This window comes from Artemia franciscana, chromosome 5 (assembly GCF_032884065.1).
Source record: "Artemia franciscana chromosome 5, ASM3288406v1, whole genome shotgun sequence".
Classification (NCBI taxonomy): domain Eukaryota; kingdom Metazoa; phylum Arthropoda; class Branchiopoda; order Anostraca; family Artemiidae; genus Artemia; species Artemia franciscana.
In genome coordinates, this window is record NC_088867.1 from 42788591 (window position 1) to 42804190 (window position 15600).

The 15600-nt window shown below is 38.1% G+C and overlaps 1 protein-coding gene and 1 long non-coding RNA gene across 4 annotated transcripts in view; one reads left to right on the top strand and one right to left on the bottom strand.

The window, feature by feature from the left end:
* LOC136027446 (uncharacterized) overlaps positions 1-15600 on the bottom strand; it is a 100884-nt gene that overhangs the window by 73457 nt on the left and 11827 nt on the right. The gene's annotated exons all lie outside the window — the stretch shown is intronic.
* LOC136027444 (uncharacterized) overlaps positions 1-15600 on the top strand; it is a 49298-nt gene that overhangs the window by 7682 nt on the left and 26016 nt on the right. Inside the window, exon 3 of the mRNA XM_065704724.1 lies at positions 10238-10435. Coding sequence (XP_065560796.1) covers positions 10238-10435 — 198 coding nt within the window. The remainder of the gene's footprint in view (positions 1-10237; positions 10436-15600) is intronic.

The following is a 15600-nucleotide window of genomic DNA, read 5'->3' on the forward strand; positions in this document are numbered from 1 at the left end:
TTTAGAAGAACTGACAAGAAAAAAAGAGAAAAAAATGCAAACTATGGCAATTATATGTAAGAACAAACATATTTTCAGCGAAGAACAGTTTCAGAGGAGCTTTCACCAATAGTCTGCCTCCTATGCCTCTCTTTTTTCTGTACTGCGGACACTGGACTAGCAACTCCGTACCACGAGGATAGAGAGCTGTTGCTAGTCCACAGAGGCAGCCATAACAAATATTTCGCATACTTGTAGAAACGTCTCCGTACATCTTTAATATCTAAAGTAGTAAGAAGAGACCAAAATGGTACAAGGGCGAGTAAATGCAGAACAACAAATGCATTATAAACGCTAGCTAAGATACAGCGGTTAAATTTAAAATTTAACTCAACTAGTAAACCATACGCATTCCTAAATTTTCCGGTAAAAAAAAAAAATCTGTCAGAATTTGACGCGTGGCGCTAAGATTTGACCCAATCGATACACCAAGAAACGTTAGTGTATCTTTTACTTTAATTACATGTTCACCTAAATGAATAATTTTCGGGCAATCTGAACGGTGATTGAACACCAGGAACTCAGTCTTACCCTCATTAAATCGAAGACCATTACGTTTATACTCCTTATCGAGAATTCACAAAATTTCCCCAATTGCAAAGGCTGTTCTACTAATATTAAGGATGTCACCCGCATAGTTAGCTTGCGAAACATCAGTATCTTTAGATATACATGTGGTTTGAACTTTCTGTTGCGGTACAATAACAATATTATTAAACAGGGGCGGAGAAATAGCAGCGCCTTGTCTAATACCCTTTTTTTATAGGAATTGAAGGAGTGAGTTCTACCGTACCAGGTGACATGGTGACCTTAACTCTGACATTTAGCTTTTTATACATATCACATATCGATTTGATGACAGAAATATTAACTCCACGTTTATAAGCAGTCAATAAGATATGCGGGTATACGCCTGTGTCAAAAGCTCTAGATGAGTCTAACACAGCAAAAGATAACACCTCATTATTTTCATGAGCTGTGGAAGTAAATTAGCAATCAAATGGTGAGCGTGGTCGCGGCCTACTCCTTTCTTGAGGCCGAATTGGCTATCCGGTTTTTAACACTTATCAGATATCTCGTCAATAATTAGTAACTCAAAAAGTTTGCACGAAACCGGTGACACCGTAATTAGCCTAAAAGAAGATCATTTGTGCGAGGGCTTTCCCCTTTTTAATACCAGGGTTATTACTCCAGTACTGAAATAATCAGGAACTATACCACAACAGAATATTATCTGAAAGAGTAAAGTCAGATGTTCAGTCAGGAGAGGGGAACCAAATCTTAGATGCTTTGCGCAAGAGGTCATCAACACCACGAGAAATTTTCTTTTTTAGCTCAGAAATGTACTCAGTAATCGCTGATCAAGGAACAGTAAAACTGATCTCATCAATTGATTGGCCAAAGCAACCATCAAGCTTCCTTTCATATTGATTTGACAATGATGTATCAAACTTGGAAAATGAGCTTTTAAAATAACCATACCCCTGGTCACTGGTAATTTTGACAGAATTATCGGCTTTTGAATTATCTCTTTTGAGCACTTTCCATAGGAAATTAGGATCACTTGTTGCTTCACTTGATAGTTCAGCTACTGATTTAGCCAGGTGTTGCCTAAGCACATTAGCGGAATGTCGCTTTGTTTTCAGATGAATTTCATTTACCAAAACTTGCCCTGGCATACCACACTCCTTCCAGACACAAAACCAAAATTTAGATTTCGCACAAGAATCAACGAGGTCAGGGTTACCTAACCAACCATGCTCCTCAGTCCCAAGACGTACTCTTCTTATGGGTACAATAGCACGCTCGGCAGCGCGTAGAGCGTGAACGATCTCAGCACAGTAAACATTCAGGAAGGTTTGCTTCTCTGCAAAGGTTAATAGGTTTTTTTTGGGGGGGAAAGTAGATGAAACAGCACTTTTATCTTTTTCAAAATAGAATCACTAACAGCCCGTAACGTAAACATATTCAACGTAAGCCCATTCAGTGGTTTCACGTCATTTACTACAATTTTCTGAACCTGGATCACTTGGTGCAATAAGTTGAACAGGGAATATATTACTGATAGGCGTATGGTCTGAGATTTGGAAAGTGGAGATAAGTGAGGATCCGGAGTCTGGTTTTACATTCAGAGAAAACATGAGAAACATGAAAAAGTCCAGAGAAGAGGTACTGCCAGAGTTATGGTTGTATGTGAAACCTTAGGCATTCTCGACCACCAACAGCTGAGGGCAGATACTATTCAGGATATTTGCGCGACTGGTACTGTCGTCAAAAAGATAACAGTTTATATCACCAGCAAGGACTACTGCTAAGTTCTGCACTTCACAATCAGACACGAAGGAACTGACTAGGGTGCAAGCTTGATCAAATTATCTTTCTACTGTATCATTACGGTAATGGGTGGGTAAATACACTGAGACCACCATATATTTCTGAATTTTGACTGCCGTAAAATAGTCACAGTCGCAAAAAAGTTCGTGCATGATAAGCAACTATACTTTTTAGAAGTTTTAAATTTTATAAATTTTTATCAGTTTCCATAAGCAACTATGCTTATAAAAACTTAGCACCGTAAGTCAATTCCAAAACTGTGTTAGTAAATTTGTGTTGTTAATTACTGAAGTAATAGACATAGGAAAAAGCCTTCGGCCTTTTCTTAGCTGGGTATAGTAAAGAACGATGGGAATAGGCAGCATAGTCACTCAAATATGACATGTCCAGTATAACATCATTTTGCATGCGATAATGCAGTTTTTCCAAAAAATTATATTTGTTTTTAACTTTATGTTTTTTCAACTACAAAAGCACGTAGAACTAGCAATTTAATTTAAAATGAGTCCTTAAAAAGCTGTTTATAATGCATCGATGCCACGCTATCGGTGAAGAAGGAAAAACACAGCAGTGCTACCCATGCAAAACAGTGCTTTTGAGTCCTTAAAAAGCTGTTTATAATGTATCGATGCCACGCTATCGGTGAAGAAGGAAAAACACAGCAGTGCTACCCATGCAAAACAGTGCTTTTGAGTCCTTAAAAAGCTGTTTATAATGTATCGATGCCACGCTATCGGTGGAGAAGGAAAAACACAGCAGTGCTACCCATGCAAAACAGTGCTTTTGGGTCCTTAAAAAGCTGTTTATAATGTATCGATGCCACGCTATCGGTGGAGAAGGAAAAACACAGCAGTGCTACCCATGCAAAACAGTGCTTTTGGGTCCTTAAAAAGCTGTTTATAATGTATCGATGCCACGCTATCGGTGGAGAAGGAAAAACACAGCAGTGCTACCCATGCAAAACAGTGCTTTTGGGTCCTTAAAAAGCTGTTTATAATGTATCGATGCCACGCTATCGGTGGAGAAGGAAAAACACAGCAGTGCTACCCATGCAAAACAGTGCTTTTGGGTCCTTAAAAAGCTGTTTATAATGTATCGATGCCACGCTATCGGTGGAGAAGGAAAAACACAGCAGTGCTACCCATGCAAAACAGTGCTTTTGGGTCCTTAAAAAGCTGTTTATAATGTATCGATGCCACGCTATCGGTGGAGAAGGAAAAACACAGCAGTGCTACCCATGCAAAACAGTGCTTTTGGGTCCTTAAAAAGCTGTTTATAATGTATCGATGCCACGCTATCGGTGGAGAAGGAAAAACACAGCAGTGCTACCCATGCAAAACAGTGCTTTTGGGTCCTTAAAAAAGCTGTTTATAATGTATCGATGCCACGCTATCGGTGGAGAAGGAAAAACACAGCAGTGCTACCCATGCAAACAGTGCTTTTGAGTCCTTAAAAAACTGTTTATAATGTATTGATGCCACGCTATCGGTGAAGAAGGAAAAACACAGCAGTGCTACCCATGCAAAACAGTGCTTTTGGGTCCTTAAAAAGCTGTTTATAATGTATTGATGCCACGCTATCGGTGAAGAAGTAAAAACACAGCAGTGCTACCCATGCAAAACAGTGCTTTTGGGTCCTTAAAAAGCTGTTTATAATGTATCGATGCCACGCTATCGGTGGAGAAGGAAAAAAAAAGCAGTGCTACCCATGCAAAACAGTGCTTTTGGGTCCTTAAAATGCTGTTTATAATGTATCGATGCCACGCTATCGGTGGATAAGGAAAAACACAGCAGTGCTACCCATGCAAAACAGTGCTTTTGGGTCCTTAAAAAGCTGTTTATAATGTATCGGTGCCACGCTATCGGTGGAGAAGGAAAAACACAGCAGTGCTACCCATGCAAAACAGTGCTTTTGGGTCCTTAAAAAGCTGTTTATAATGTATCGATGCCATGCTATCGGTGGAGGAGGAAAAACACAGCAGTGCTACCCATGCAAACAGTGCTTTTGAGTCCTTAAAAAACTGTTTATAATGTATTGATGCCACGCTATCGGTGAAGAAGGAAAAACACAGCAGTGCTACCCATGCAAAACAGTGCTTTTGAGTCCTTAAAAAACTGTTTATAATGTATTGATGCCACGCTATCGGTGAAGAAAGAAAAACACAGCAGTGCTACCCATGCAAAACAGTGCTTTTGGGTCCTTAAAAAGCTGTTTATAATGTATCGATGCCACGCTATCGGTGGAGAAGGAAAAACACAGCAGTGCTACCCATGCAAAACAGTGCTTTTGGGTCCTTAAAAAGCTGTTTATAATGTATCGATGCCACGCTATCGGTGGAGAAGGAAAAACATAGCAGTGCTACCCATGCAAAACAGTGCTTTTGGGTCCTTAAAAAGCTGTTTTTAATGTATCGATGCCACGCTATCGGTGGAGAAGGAAAAACACAGCAGTGCTACCCATGCAAACAGTGCTTTTGAGTCCTTAAAAAACTGTTTATAATGTATTGATGCCACGCTATCGGTGAAGAAGTAAAAACACAGCAGTGCTACCCATGCAAAACAGTGCTTTTGGGTCCTTAAAAAGCTGTTTATAATGTATCGATGCCACGCTATCGGTGGAGAAGGAAAAACACAGCAGTGCTACCCATGCAAAATAGTGCTTTTTGGTCCTTAAAAAGCTGTTTATAATGTATCGATGCCACGCTATCGGTGGAGAAGGAAAAGCACAGCAGTGCTACCCATGCAAACAGTGCTTTTGAGTCCTTAAAAAACTGTTTATAATGTATTGATGCCACGCTATCGGTGAAGAAGGAAAAACACAGCAGTGCTACCCAAGCAAAACAGTGCTTTTGGGTCCTTAAAAAGCTGTTTATAATGTATCGATGCCACGCTATCGGTGGAGAAGGAAAAACACAGCAGTGCTACCCATGCAAAACAGTGCTTTTGGGTCCTTAAAAAGTTGTTTATAATGTATCGATGCCACGCTATCGGTGGAGAAGTAAAAACACAGCAGTCTACCCATGCAAAACAGTGCTTTTGGGTCCTTAAAAAGCTGTTTATAATGTATCAATGCCACGCTATCGGTGGAGAAGTAAAAACACAGCAGTGCTACCCATGCAAAACAGTGCTTTTGGGTCCTTAAAAAGCTGTTTATAATGTATCGACCCCACGCTATCGGTAGAGAAGGAAAAACACAGCAGTGCTACCCATGCAAAACAGTGCTTTTGGGTCCTTAAAAAGCTGTTTATAATGTATCGATGCCACGCTATCGGTGGAGAAGGAAAAACACAGCAGTGCTACCCATGCAAAACAGTGCTTTTGGGTCCTTAAAAAGCTGTTTATAATATATCGATGCCACGCTATCGGTGGAGAAGGAAAAACACAGCAGTGCTACCCATGTAAAACAGTGCTTTTGGGTCCTTAAAAAACTGTTTATAATGTATCGATGCCACGCTATCGGTGGAGAAGGAAAAACACAGCAGTGCTACCCATGCAAAACAGTACTTTTGGGTCCTTAAAAAGCTGTTTATAATGTATCGATGCCACGCTATCGGTGGAGAAGGAAAAACACAGCAGTGCTACCCATGCAAACAGTGCTTTTGAGTCCTTAAAAAACTGTTTATAATGTATTGATGCCACGCTATCGGTGAAGAAGGAAAAACACAGCAGTGCTACCCATGCAAAACAGTGCTTTTGGGTCCTTAAAAAGCTGTTTATAATGTATCGATGCCACGCTATCGGTGCAGAAGGAAAAACACAGCAGTGCTACCCATGCAAAACAGTACTTTTGGGTCCTTAAAAAGCTGTTTATAATGTATCGATGCCACGCTATCGGTGGAGAAGTAAAAACACAGCAGTTCTACCCATGCAAAACAGTGCTTTTGGGTCCTTAAAAAGCTGTTTATAATGTATCGATGCCACGCTATCGGTGGAGAAATAAAAACACAGCAGTGCTACCCATGCAAAACAGTGCTTTTGGGTCCTTAAAAAGCTGTTTATAATGTATCGATGCCACGCTATCGGTGGAGAAGGAAAAACACAGCAGTGCTACCCATGCAAAACAGTGCTTTTGGGTCCTTAAAAAGCTGTTTATAATGTATCGATGCCACGCTATCGGTGGAGAAGGAAAAACACAGCAGTGCTACCCATGCAAAACAGTGCTTTTGGGTCCTTAAAAAGCTGTTTATAATGTATCGATGCCACGCTATCGGTGGATAAGGAAAAACACAGCAGTGCTACCCATGCAAAACAGTGCTTTTGGGTCCTTAAAAAGCTGTTTATAATGTATCGATGCCACGCTATCGGAGGAGAAGGAAAAACACAGCAGTGCTACCCATGCAAACAGTGCTTTTGAGTCCTTAAAAAACTGTTTATAATGTATTGATGCCACGCTATCGGTGAAGAAGGAAAAACACAGCAGTGCTACCCATGCAAAACAGTGCTTTTGGGTCCTTAAAAAGCTGTTTATAATGTATCGATGCCACGCTATCGGCGGAGAAGGAAAAACACAGCAGTGCTACCCATGCAAAACAGTACTTTTGGGTCCTTAAAAAGCTGTTTATAATGTATCGATGCCACGCTATCGGTGGAGAAGGAAAAACACAGCAGTGCTACCCATGCAAAACAGTGCTTTTGGGTCCTTAAAAAGCTGTTTATAATGTATCGATGCCACGCTATCGGTGGAGAAGTAAAAACACAGCAGTGCTACCCATGCAAAACAGTGCTTTTGGGTCCTTAAAAAGCTGTTTATAATGTATCGATGCCACGCTATCGGTGGAGAAGGAAAAACACAGCAGTGCTACCCATGCAAAACAGTGCTTTTGGGTCCTTAAACAGCTGTTTATAATGTATCGATGCCACGCTATCGGTGGAGAAGGAAAAACACAGCAGTGCTACCCATGCAAAACAGTGCTTTTAGGTCCTTAAAAAGCTGTTTATAATGTATCGATGCCACGCTATCGGTGGAGAAGGAAAAACAAAGCAGTGCTACCCATGCAAAACAGTGCTTTCGGGTCCTTAAAAAGCTGTTTATAATGTATCGATGCCACGCTATCGGTGGAGAAGGAAAAACACAGCAGTGCTACCCATACAAAACAGTGCTTTTGGGTCCTTAAAAAGCTGTTTATAATGTATCGATGCCACGCTATCGGTGGAGAAGGAAAAACACAGCAGTGCTACCCATGCAAAACAGTGCTTTTGAGTCCTTAAAAAGCTGTTTATAATGTATCGATGCCACGCTATCGGTGGAGAAGGAAAAACACAGCAGTGCTACCCATGCAAACAGTGCTTTTGAGTCCTTAAAAAACTGTTTATAATGTATTGATGCCAAGCTATCGGTGAAGAAGGAAAAACACAGCAGTGCTACCCATGCAAAACAGTGCTTTTGGGTCCTTAAAAAGCTGTTTATAATGTATCGATGCCACGCTATCGGTGGAGAAGGAAAAACACAGCAGTGCTACCCATGCAAAACAGTGCTTTTGGGTCCTTAAAAAGCTGTTTATAATGTATCGATGCCACGCTATCGGTGGAGAAGTAAAAACACAGCAGTGCTACCCATGCAAAACAGTGCTTTTGGGTCCTTAAAAAGCTGTTTATAATGTATCGATGCCACGCTATCGGTGGAGAAGGAAAAACACAGCAGTGCTACCCATGCAAAACAGTGCTTTTCCTTGTTGTTTAAGCCAAGGGACTGTAAGTTTTCTGTTTACGGTTTTCAACCATGGCGATTCTAGTGGTATACTTTCTGCTTAGATCTGATGCTATTTTGCAGTGATTTCAGGCCATTTTTTGAAATTCCCATAAATTAGTTTTCAGAATAGCATTTTACTATTAAGACTAACCGCGATAATAGTTACCAATACTAAATCAGGTACAAACAGAACTTTTGGTCACTATCGAGTTCTTTTTTTGTTTTGTTTTTTATACTATGGGCCGCGGTTCGTTCTTTACCTTGTTACAGCTACTGCAGAAACCATGATAAATCATCAGCTGGTAATGACACAAAGTCTGCAGTAACTATGAGCTAGTCCTCCCTCTTCAAAAGGAAGGAAACCACTTTCATATGTGCTTAAAGTTCATCTCAATATATATTTATAATTACTTTTTTTGCCAAGACAAGCGGGTTACAACGAGATGGCAGAGAACTGTCTAAATGTGCCTATCTATGTGGCTCTCATAGGTTTGTCTTAGTAACTCCGTCGTAAAGTGCTATAAGGCCCCTTCTTGAATGAAAAGGCTAGGAACCATAACAAGGCTTTTGGCCTCCATGGTGGTCACTATAATCTACATGGTAAAAAATTTATAACATGAAATTTATAATCCCCCTCTTGTTTTTCCCCTCCTAACCCTAATAGTAAACAACAACTAAAAGCATGTTAAAAAAAACATTGCCTGGCTAGTAAAACTGCCTGGCTGAGTGAAAAATTCCACTAGAGTTGACCAAATAGGTACCTGGAGATATCTGGGGCGAAACACGGGAAGTGTCGGATGATCTGCTCCTAACCACGCATTACACTCCCGGCCGAAGGCAGAAAATCAGGAAACCGGTACCTGCGCTACGCAGGCCATTGTAAGCATTTGAAAAAAAAATTAAGAAGAAAAAATTATCAAAGATATTAGTGACAACACACACCTTTGACTTTCTAGTTCTGTAACAAAGTATTATATTTTTGGTGGAAGAGTTTAAGCAAGGTTGAAAGAAAAACCTATATATAATGTTGTATTTAAGCTAAAATTATTTTGACTTTTTTTTGTTTCATCACCTAAATTAAAGATCTTTTTTGCGGTTTATTTTCGATGTTTAAAGAAAAATGTAATCTAGTCAAAATGAATTTTTGAAAAGTCAAAATATGCCTTACGGAAGAAAAGAGTGAAGTTGGAACTTCAAACGAATGAAAATTATTGCTTCCCCAATGAGAAAAGATGCAACTACAATTAGCTCAAACAAGTTGACTCGTGACATTTTTCAAAATATATATATATATAGAATTCTAAAACCTAACGTTTCACTGAGAACTTGTTTGAGTTTCTTAGAGAATTATAATTGTATACTAAAAGTTATCGATATCTTGATCACTGGGGGACTTACAGATTAGTCTTTTATTTTCCCCAGGCTACTCATTGAATTTTTTTTTTTATCCAGAGAGCATCTTGTTTTTCTTATGTCGGTTGTTTATTTAAGCTAGAAGCCAACGTAGCAGTAATTTTTCCTCACTTTAAGTTTCAAATTTGCTCCTTACTTCTGTAAGAAAACCTTGCTTTTTGAAAATTAATCTACAAAGGAAAAGAGAACAATAGTTCTTTCTCTCTCTCTCTCTCTTTCTTTCTTTGATTCTCTGTCTCTTTCTCCTTTAGCAATGTGTTACCCTACCTACTGCTTTCCTAGTGACTATACATTGAACTAAGAGTAAGATTGAGTCTCAGGAACCATAAAATTTTTCATGGTTAAAAGAGATACTTTTTCTTAACAAAAAAAAATTTAAAAAATAAAATCAAATTAAATTAAAAAGCAAGCTTAAAACCTTCATCTGAGCCTCGCTTGAAACTATTGGTTGTGCGAACTGACTTTAAACGTTAATTCCTGAACCGGCTTCTAGGCCCAAGAGAATGTTTATTACGTACTTTGAAGAGCCGTTGCTATATTAGTAGTAGTAGTAGCGTACATATATTACATTTGGTCACATTGGCCTTTGGTCAAACATACAATTTTTCATCATAGAAATACTTTTCCTTAGCTAAAAAAAAAAAAGAAGTCAAACTGTTAGAATTAGAAATCAAGCTTAAAACCCTCAGCCAATTTAAACCTCATATAAAACAACTATTCATGCGAACTGACTTTATTTATTAATTCCCGGCTCGGCTTCTAGGCCCAAGAGAATGTATGTTCCGTATTTTGAAGAGCCGCTGCAATCAGTTCATCGATCGAAGACGCTCAACAAATCAACGTCGTCGCCATCCATTCCATCAGAAAAAATGTGAAATTGATTTTTTACCTCTAGTTCATCTTGTCAATTCCGCTCCTCGTCAAATTGAACAGAGACTTGTATGCAGGGACAATATCCCAGGTGAGTTTTGTTGATCTTAGCTACATTACTTGGATATTAATTTCTCCAAGTTTCTTACTTTACCTAAGAATGTCATCAACTTCATTCCTTTCTCGAGAGCTAAAGGAATGTTGCCGTAAGGAGGTTCTTGGTTTCCGTCCAAAAAGGGATTGTTTAAAGAAATCGTGATAAATTGTATTTTAGTAATTTTGTTCTTTTTATCTTATAACGAGCCAGAACGTACCTGAGGGGGAGGCTCGACCCTCCCCCAGAAATCCTAAGCTTTTGTAAATTCTTGGCCACTTGTAATTCAAATTGTCACAAGTCAAATTACTGGCCCCTCCACCAGCTTAGGGGTCTAATAATATAGTCTTGTTATTTATGTATATTCGTTACGATTCGCCACTTGGATGTTATTTTTAAGTGATATATTTTTAGAAGTGTGTAATTTCAATTTTAGACACGAACAAGTTGAAATTTCCGTTTTATGTAAGTTCAAGTCAGCACTAAGGGGAGTATTAAAATTGTACAGAAATAAAGGAATGAAGATTATACATAGATTCTAGCGAAAAACAGATTTCTTCCTAACTGCTGAGAACGTTTATGGCTGCTGAGAAAAAAATCATTTGGTTTCTTAGATCCAACCAAAATTATTTAGATTTAAAATGAATATTAATTTGAAAATTTATCTGGGAATAAGGAAAACAAGTTTAACAGACAAGCTAACAATAGGCTAAACAGACATAAAAACTGACTGGAGTAATCGATGAAGTGTTTCACGATGTTTGTTTCAGCTAAATTTTCTTGCAAAAAACTTCGTGTTTTAGAATATCTAAGTCGACTTGAGTTTTAAATGGACACTTCCTTAGTTCCTTATATTACAAACGAACAAGCCAACTAGAGTTTTTTAAAATTTTAGATAAAAACCAAAGATTTTTCAACTCAAAGCAAGGGTCTCAATAGCCTTTGTGTTTCAACAGAAGCTATTTAAACATCAAAACTAAAGACGAGCAGAAATTATTCTACATATTGAGGATTGACCTTTCCTCAACCTCTTGCACTTTGTGCTAAATTTTTCAATGCCATTAAATAGCTTCTTATTCCAATTCAATAGCCCTTGTGTTGAAACAGTCGCTCCTAAAGAAATGAAACAAAAAGTGGAACTTCAGTGAAAAGAGCAAGGGGCTGAAGATGGGGGATTCTTTCTCATTGACGGAATATTTTCTGTTCGTTTTAAGTTTTAATATTACTACTTTATTTCAGTTTTTTTTTCTGATTGTTTTTCAAATCATACCCAGGCCTATTTCTTGCTGTTAAGTTGGAAATATCGATAATTATAAGTGCATTAGCAGCGTCTCACTTTTTCGGTTTTTTCTGCTTAAAATTTAAAATGTTACAAAATTTGAATATTCGTCAAAATGCTCTATGAACAGTAGTTTTGTTGAATCAGTTCTTAATCCTGTTTTTGTTACAGAATTTTAGGTGGAGGGATAGGGGTTCTATTATTCACATCGAGGGAGATTCTGCGCGACTTTAGACCTTCTACGCGGCTGAAGGCCTCGTGTTCTCTACAGTAGGGTTCTCTGATGTTTAAATGCGATGTACATGTTACCGTGAGGGTCCGCAAATTGGTGAATGTCGACATTCACCGGTGAATGTCCGAAACATCTTTTGATACTTATGTATTATACGAGAAACACTCGATAGTTTGGATCGAGAAAATGAGACATTACCCGTTTTTCACGATGTTAATACGAGACAATTAGCTTTGGCTTGCTGGGAGAATAAATTGTACCTATATTCTATATAACATTTAGTTGGTACTTTGGTTAGGTTATGTTAGTTTAGGATACGTATTTAATACAATGCGCTCTGGGCGGCCCTCCTTCCATAATTCTTTGTTGTAGTTAATTCTTTGCGATGTACATGTTACCCTGAGTGTCCGTAAATTGGTAAATGTCGACATTCACCGGTGAAAGTCCGAAATATCTTTTGATACTTATGTATTATTAAATAAAAAAAACTAATTTTTTTAGCTGAAAGTAAGGAGCGGCATTAAAACTTAAAACGAACAGAAATTACTCCGTATATGAAATGGGTTGTCCCCTCCGCAATCCCTTGCTCTTTGCGCTAAAGCTTTTAATGGTTTTAAAAAGTAGAATTGTGGCAAAGAGTCAAACTTTAGCGTAAAGAGCGAGGAAAGTTTTAATGCCGCTCCTTACTTTCAGCTAAAAAAATTAGTTTTTTTTATTTAATTTCTGAACGTTTTTGAATTAATGTATGTTTGGTTTTGGTTCTCCGCACATAAATTATTAAAATGAAATTTGTATATTAATTCTTTTTTGGCTAAATGGCTTTCTCTTAGTTTTGATCAGACGATTTTGAGAAATAAGGGGTGTAGAAGGAGGCCTAGCTGCCCTCCAATTTTTCGGTTACTTAAAAAGGCAACTAGAACTTTTGATTTTTAACGAACGTTTTTATTAGTAAAAAATATACGTAACTTAAGAATTAACTTACGTAACAAACTTTCATAATCTTATATTTTTATTATGTATACGAGGGGGTTTGTACCCTCGTTAATACCTCGCTCTTTAAACTAAATCGTAAGTTTTGTCCCAATTCCTTAAGAATGACACCCTGAATCAGAAAGGCCGCAGAATAAATAGTTGAAATTACTAAAAATACTTTAGCATAAAGAGCGAGTTATTTATCTCCTCCTAAATACCTCGCTCTTTATGCTAAAGTATTTTTAGAACCCCTCATATGCGTAATAATCTCTGTTCGTTTTAATTTTCAATGCTACTCCTTCCTTTCATTTGAAAAAAACGTTTTCATGTTTATTTTTCATTGTTTTCTTATAGTAATGCTAGAAAATCCTGCGCCCTTTTCATTGAATTTTCCTTCCCCCATGACAGATTCCTCCAAGGAAAGATTTTCCAACATAACCCCCTCCTCTCAGCCCCACCCCCAAACAAAATAAAATCCCCCTGAAAACGTATGTACACTTCCCAATAACCATTACTATATGTAAACACTGGTCAAAGTTTGTAACTTGCAGCCCCTCCCCCAGGGATTGTGGGGGAGTAATTCATCCCAAAAGACATAGTTATTATGGTTTTCGACTATTTTGAACAAAATGACTATCTCAAAATTTTGATCCGTTGACTTCGGGAAAAAAATGACCGTGGGAGGGGGCCTAGATGCCCTCCTATTTTTTTGGTCACTTAAAAAGGGCACTAGAACTTTTCATTTCCGTTAGAATGAGCCCTCTTGCGACATTCTAGGACCACATGGTCGATACGATGACCCCTGGGGAAAAAAAAACAAACAAATAAACACGCACCCGTGATTTGTCTTCTGGCAAAAAATACAAAATTCCACATTTTTGTAGATAGGAGCTTGAAACTTCTATAGTAGGGTTCTCTGATACCCTGAATCTGATGGTGTCATTTTCGTTAAGATTCTACGACTTTTAGGGGGTGTTTCCCCCTATTTTCTTAAATAAGGCAAATTTTCTCAGGCTCGTAACTTTTGATGGGTAAGACTAAACTTGATGAAACTTATATATTTAAAATCAGCATTAAAATGCGATTCTTTTGATGTAGCTATTGATATCAAAATCAATTTTTTAGAGTTTTTGTAACTATTGAGCCGGGTCGCTCCTTACTACAGTTCGTTACCACGAACTGTTTGATACGAGAAACGCTCGAGATTTTGGATCGTGAACATGAGACAAAATCCGTTTTTGACGATATGAATACGAGACAATTAGCTTCGGCTCGCTGGGAAAATATATTGTAGCTATATTCTAATTAAACATTTAGTTGGTATTTTGGTTATGTGTTTAATATGATGTGCTCTGAGCAGATAATTCCCTCCAGAGGGGAACAATATTCCTTCCATAATTCTTTGTTGTAGTTTTCACAATTTTGTTTCCCACGCTCATTTTTTTTCCCAATGTCAACACATCAAAATTTTGAGATAGCAATTTTCTCAGCATAGTCGAAAAACATAATAAGATGTCTTTGGGTACGACTTACTCCCCCATAATTCCTGGGGGAGGGGCTGCAAGTTACAAACTTTGCCAGTGTTTACATACAGTAATGCTTATTGGGAAGCGTACAGATGTTTTCAAGTTGTTGTTTTTTTTCGTTGAGGGGAGGGAGCTACGTTGAAGGATCTTTACTTGGAGAAATTTGTCATGGGGGAAAAGAAATACCATGAAGGGGGCGCAGGATTTTCTAGCATTATTAAAAAATTGAAAAAATAATAATTAAAAAGTCTTTCAACTGAAGGTAAGGAGCAGCATTAAAACTTAAAACGAACAGAAATTATGACGCATATGAGGGGTTCATCTCCTCCTAAATACTTCGCTCTTTCCGCTAAAGTACTTTTAGTAATTTCAACTATTTATTCTACGGCCTTTGTGATTCTGGGGTCATTCTTAAAAAAACAGGACAAAATTTAAGCTTTAGTGTAAAGAGCGAGGCATTGACGAGTGGGCAAACCCTCTCATATGTGTAATAGAAATATACAAATATAGAAGTTCGTTACGTAAGTTAATTTGTAATTTACGTATATTTATTACTAACAAAAATGTTCGTAAAAAAAAAACAACTAAAAAGTTCTAGTTGCTTTTATAAGCTACCAAACATTTGAGGGCAACTAGGCCTCCTCCCTCACCATTTTTTATCAAAATCGTCGGAACAAAAATATGAGAGAGCCATTTAGACAAAAAAAAATTAATATGCAAATTTGTTTTAATTTCTCATGTGCGTTGTCCTTTTTGGCCAACCGTCTGGGGTTACACGGAAAGCAGGTCGTCCTTGTCTGGGTTGGGAGGATGTCATGAATAAAGATTTAAAGGAAATGGGAACTTCCTGGGAGGGTGTAAAGAGGGAGGCTATAAATAGATTAGGTTGGAGGAGGAGCGTGCGTAGCTGTGTTGGCCTCAGGCGGCTTGGTGCTGCAGTGAGTTATTAGTAGTAGCAGTAGTAGTAGTAGGTGAGCCAAAATCAAAACATGAGCCAAAATTTTAAAACGTTCAGAAATTAAATAAAAAAACAAGTTTTTTTTAACTGCAAGTAAGGAGAGACATCAAAACTTAAAAAAAAAACAGAAATTGTTCCGTATATGAAAGGGGTTGTCCTCTCCTCAACGCCTCGCTCTTTACGCTAGTTTTTTAT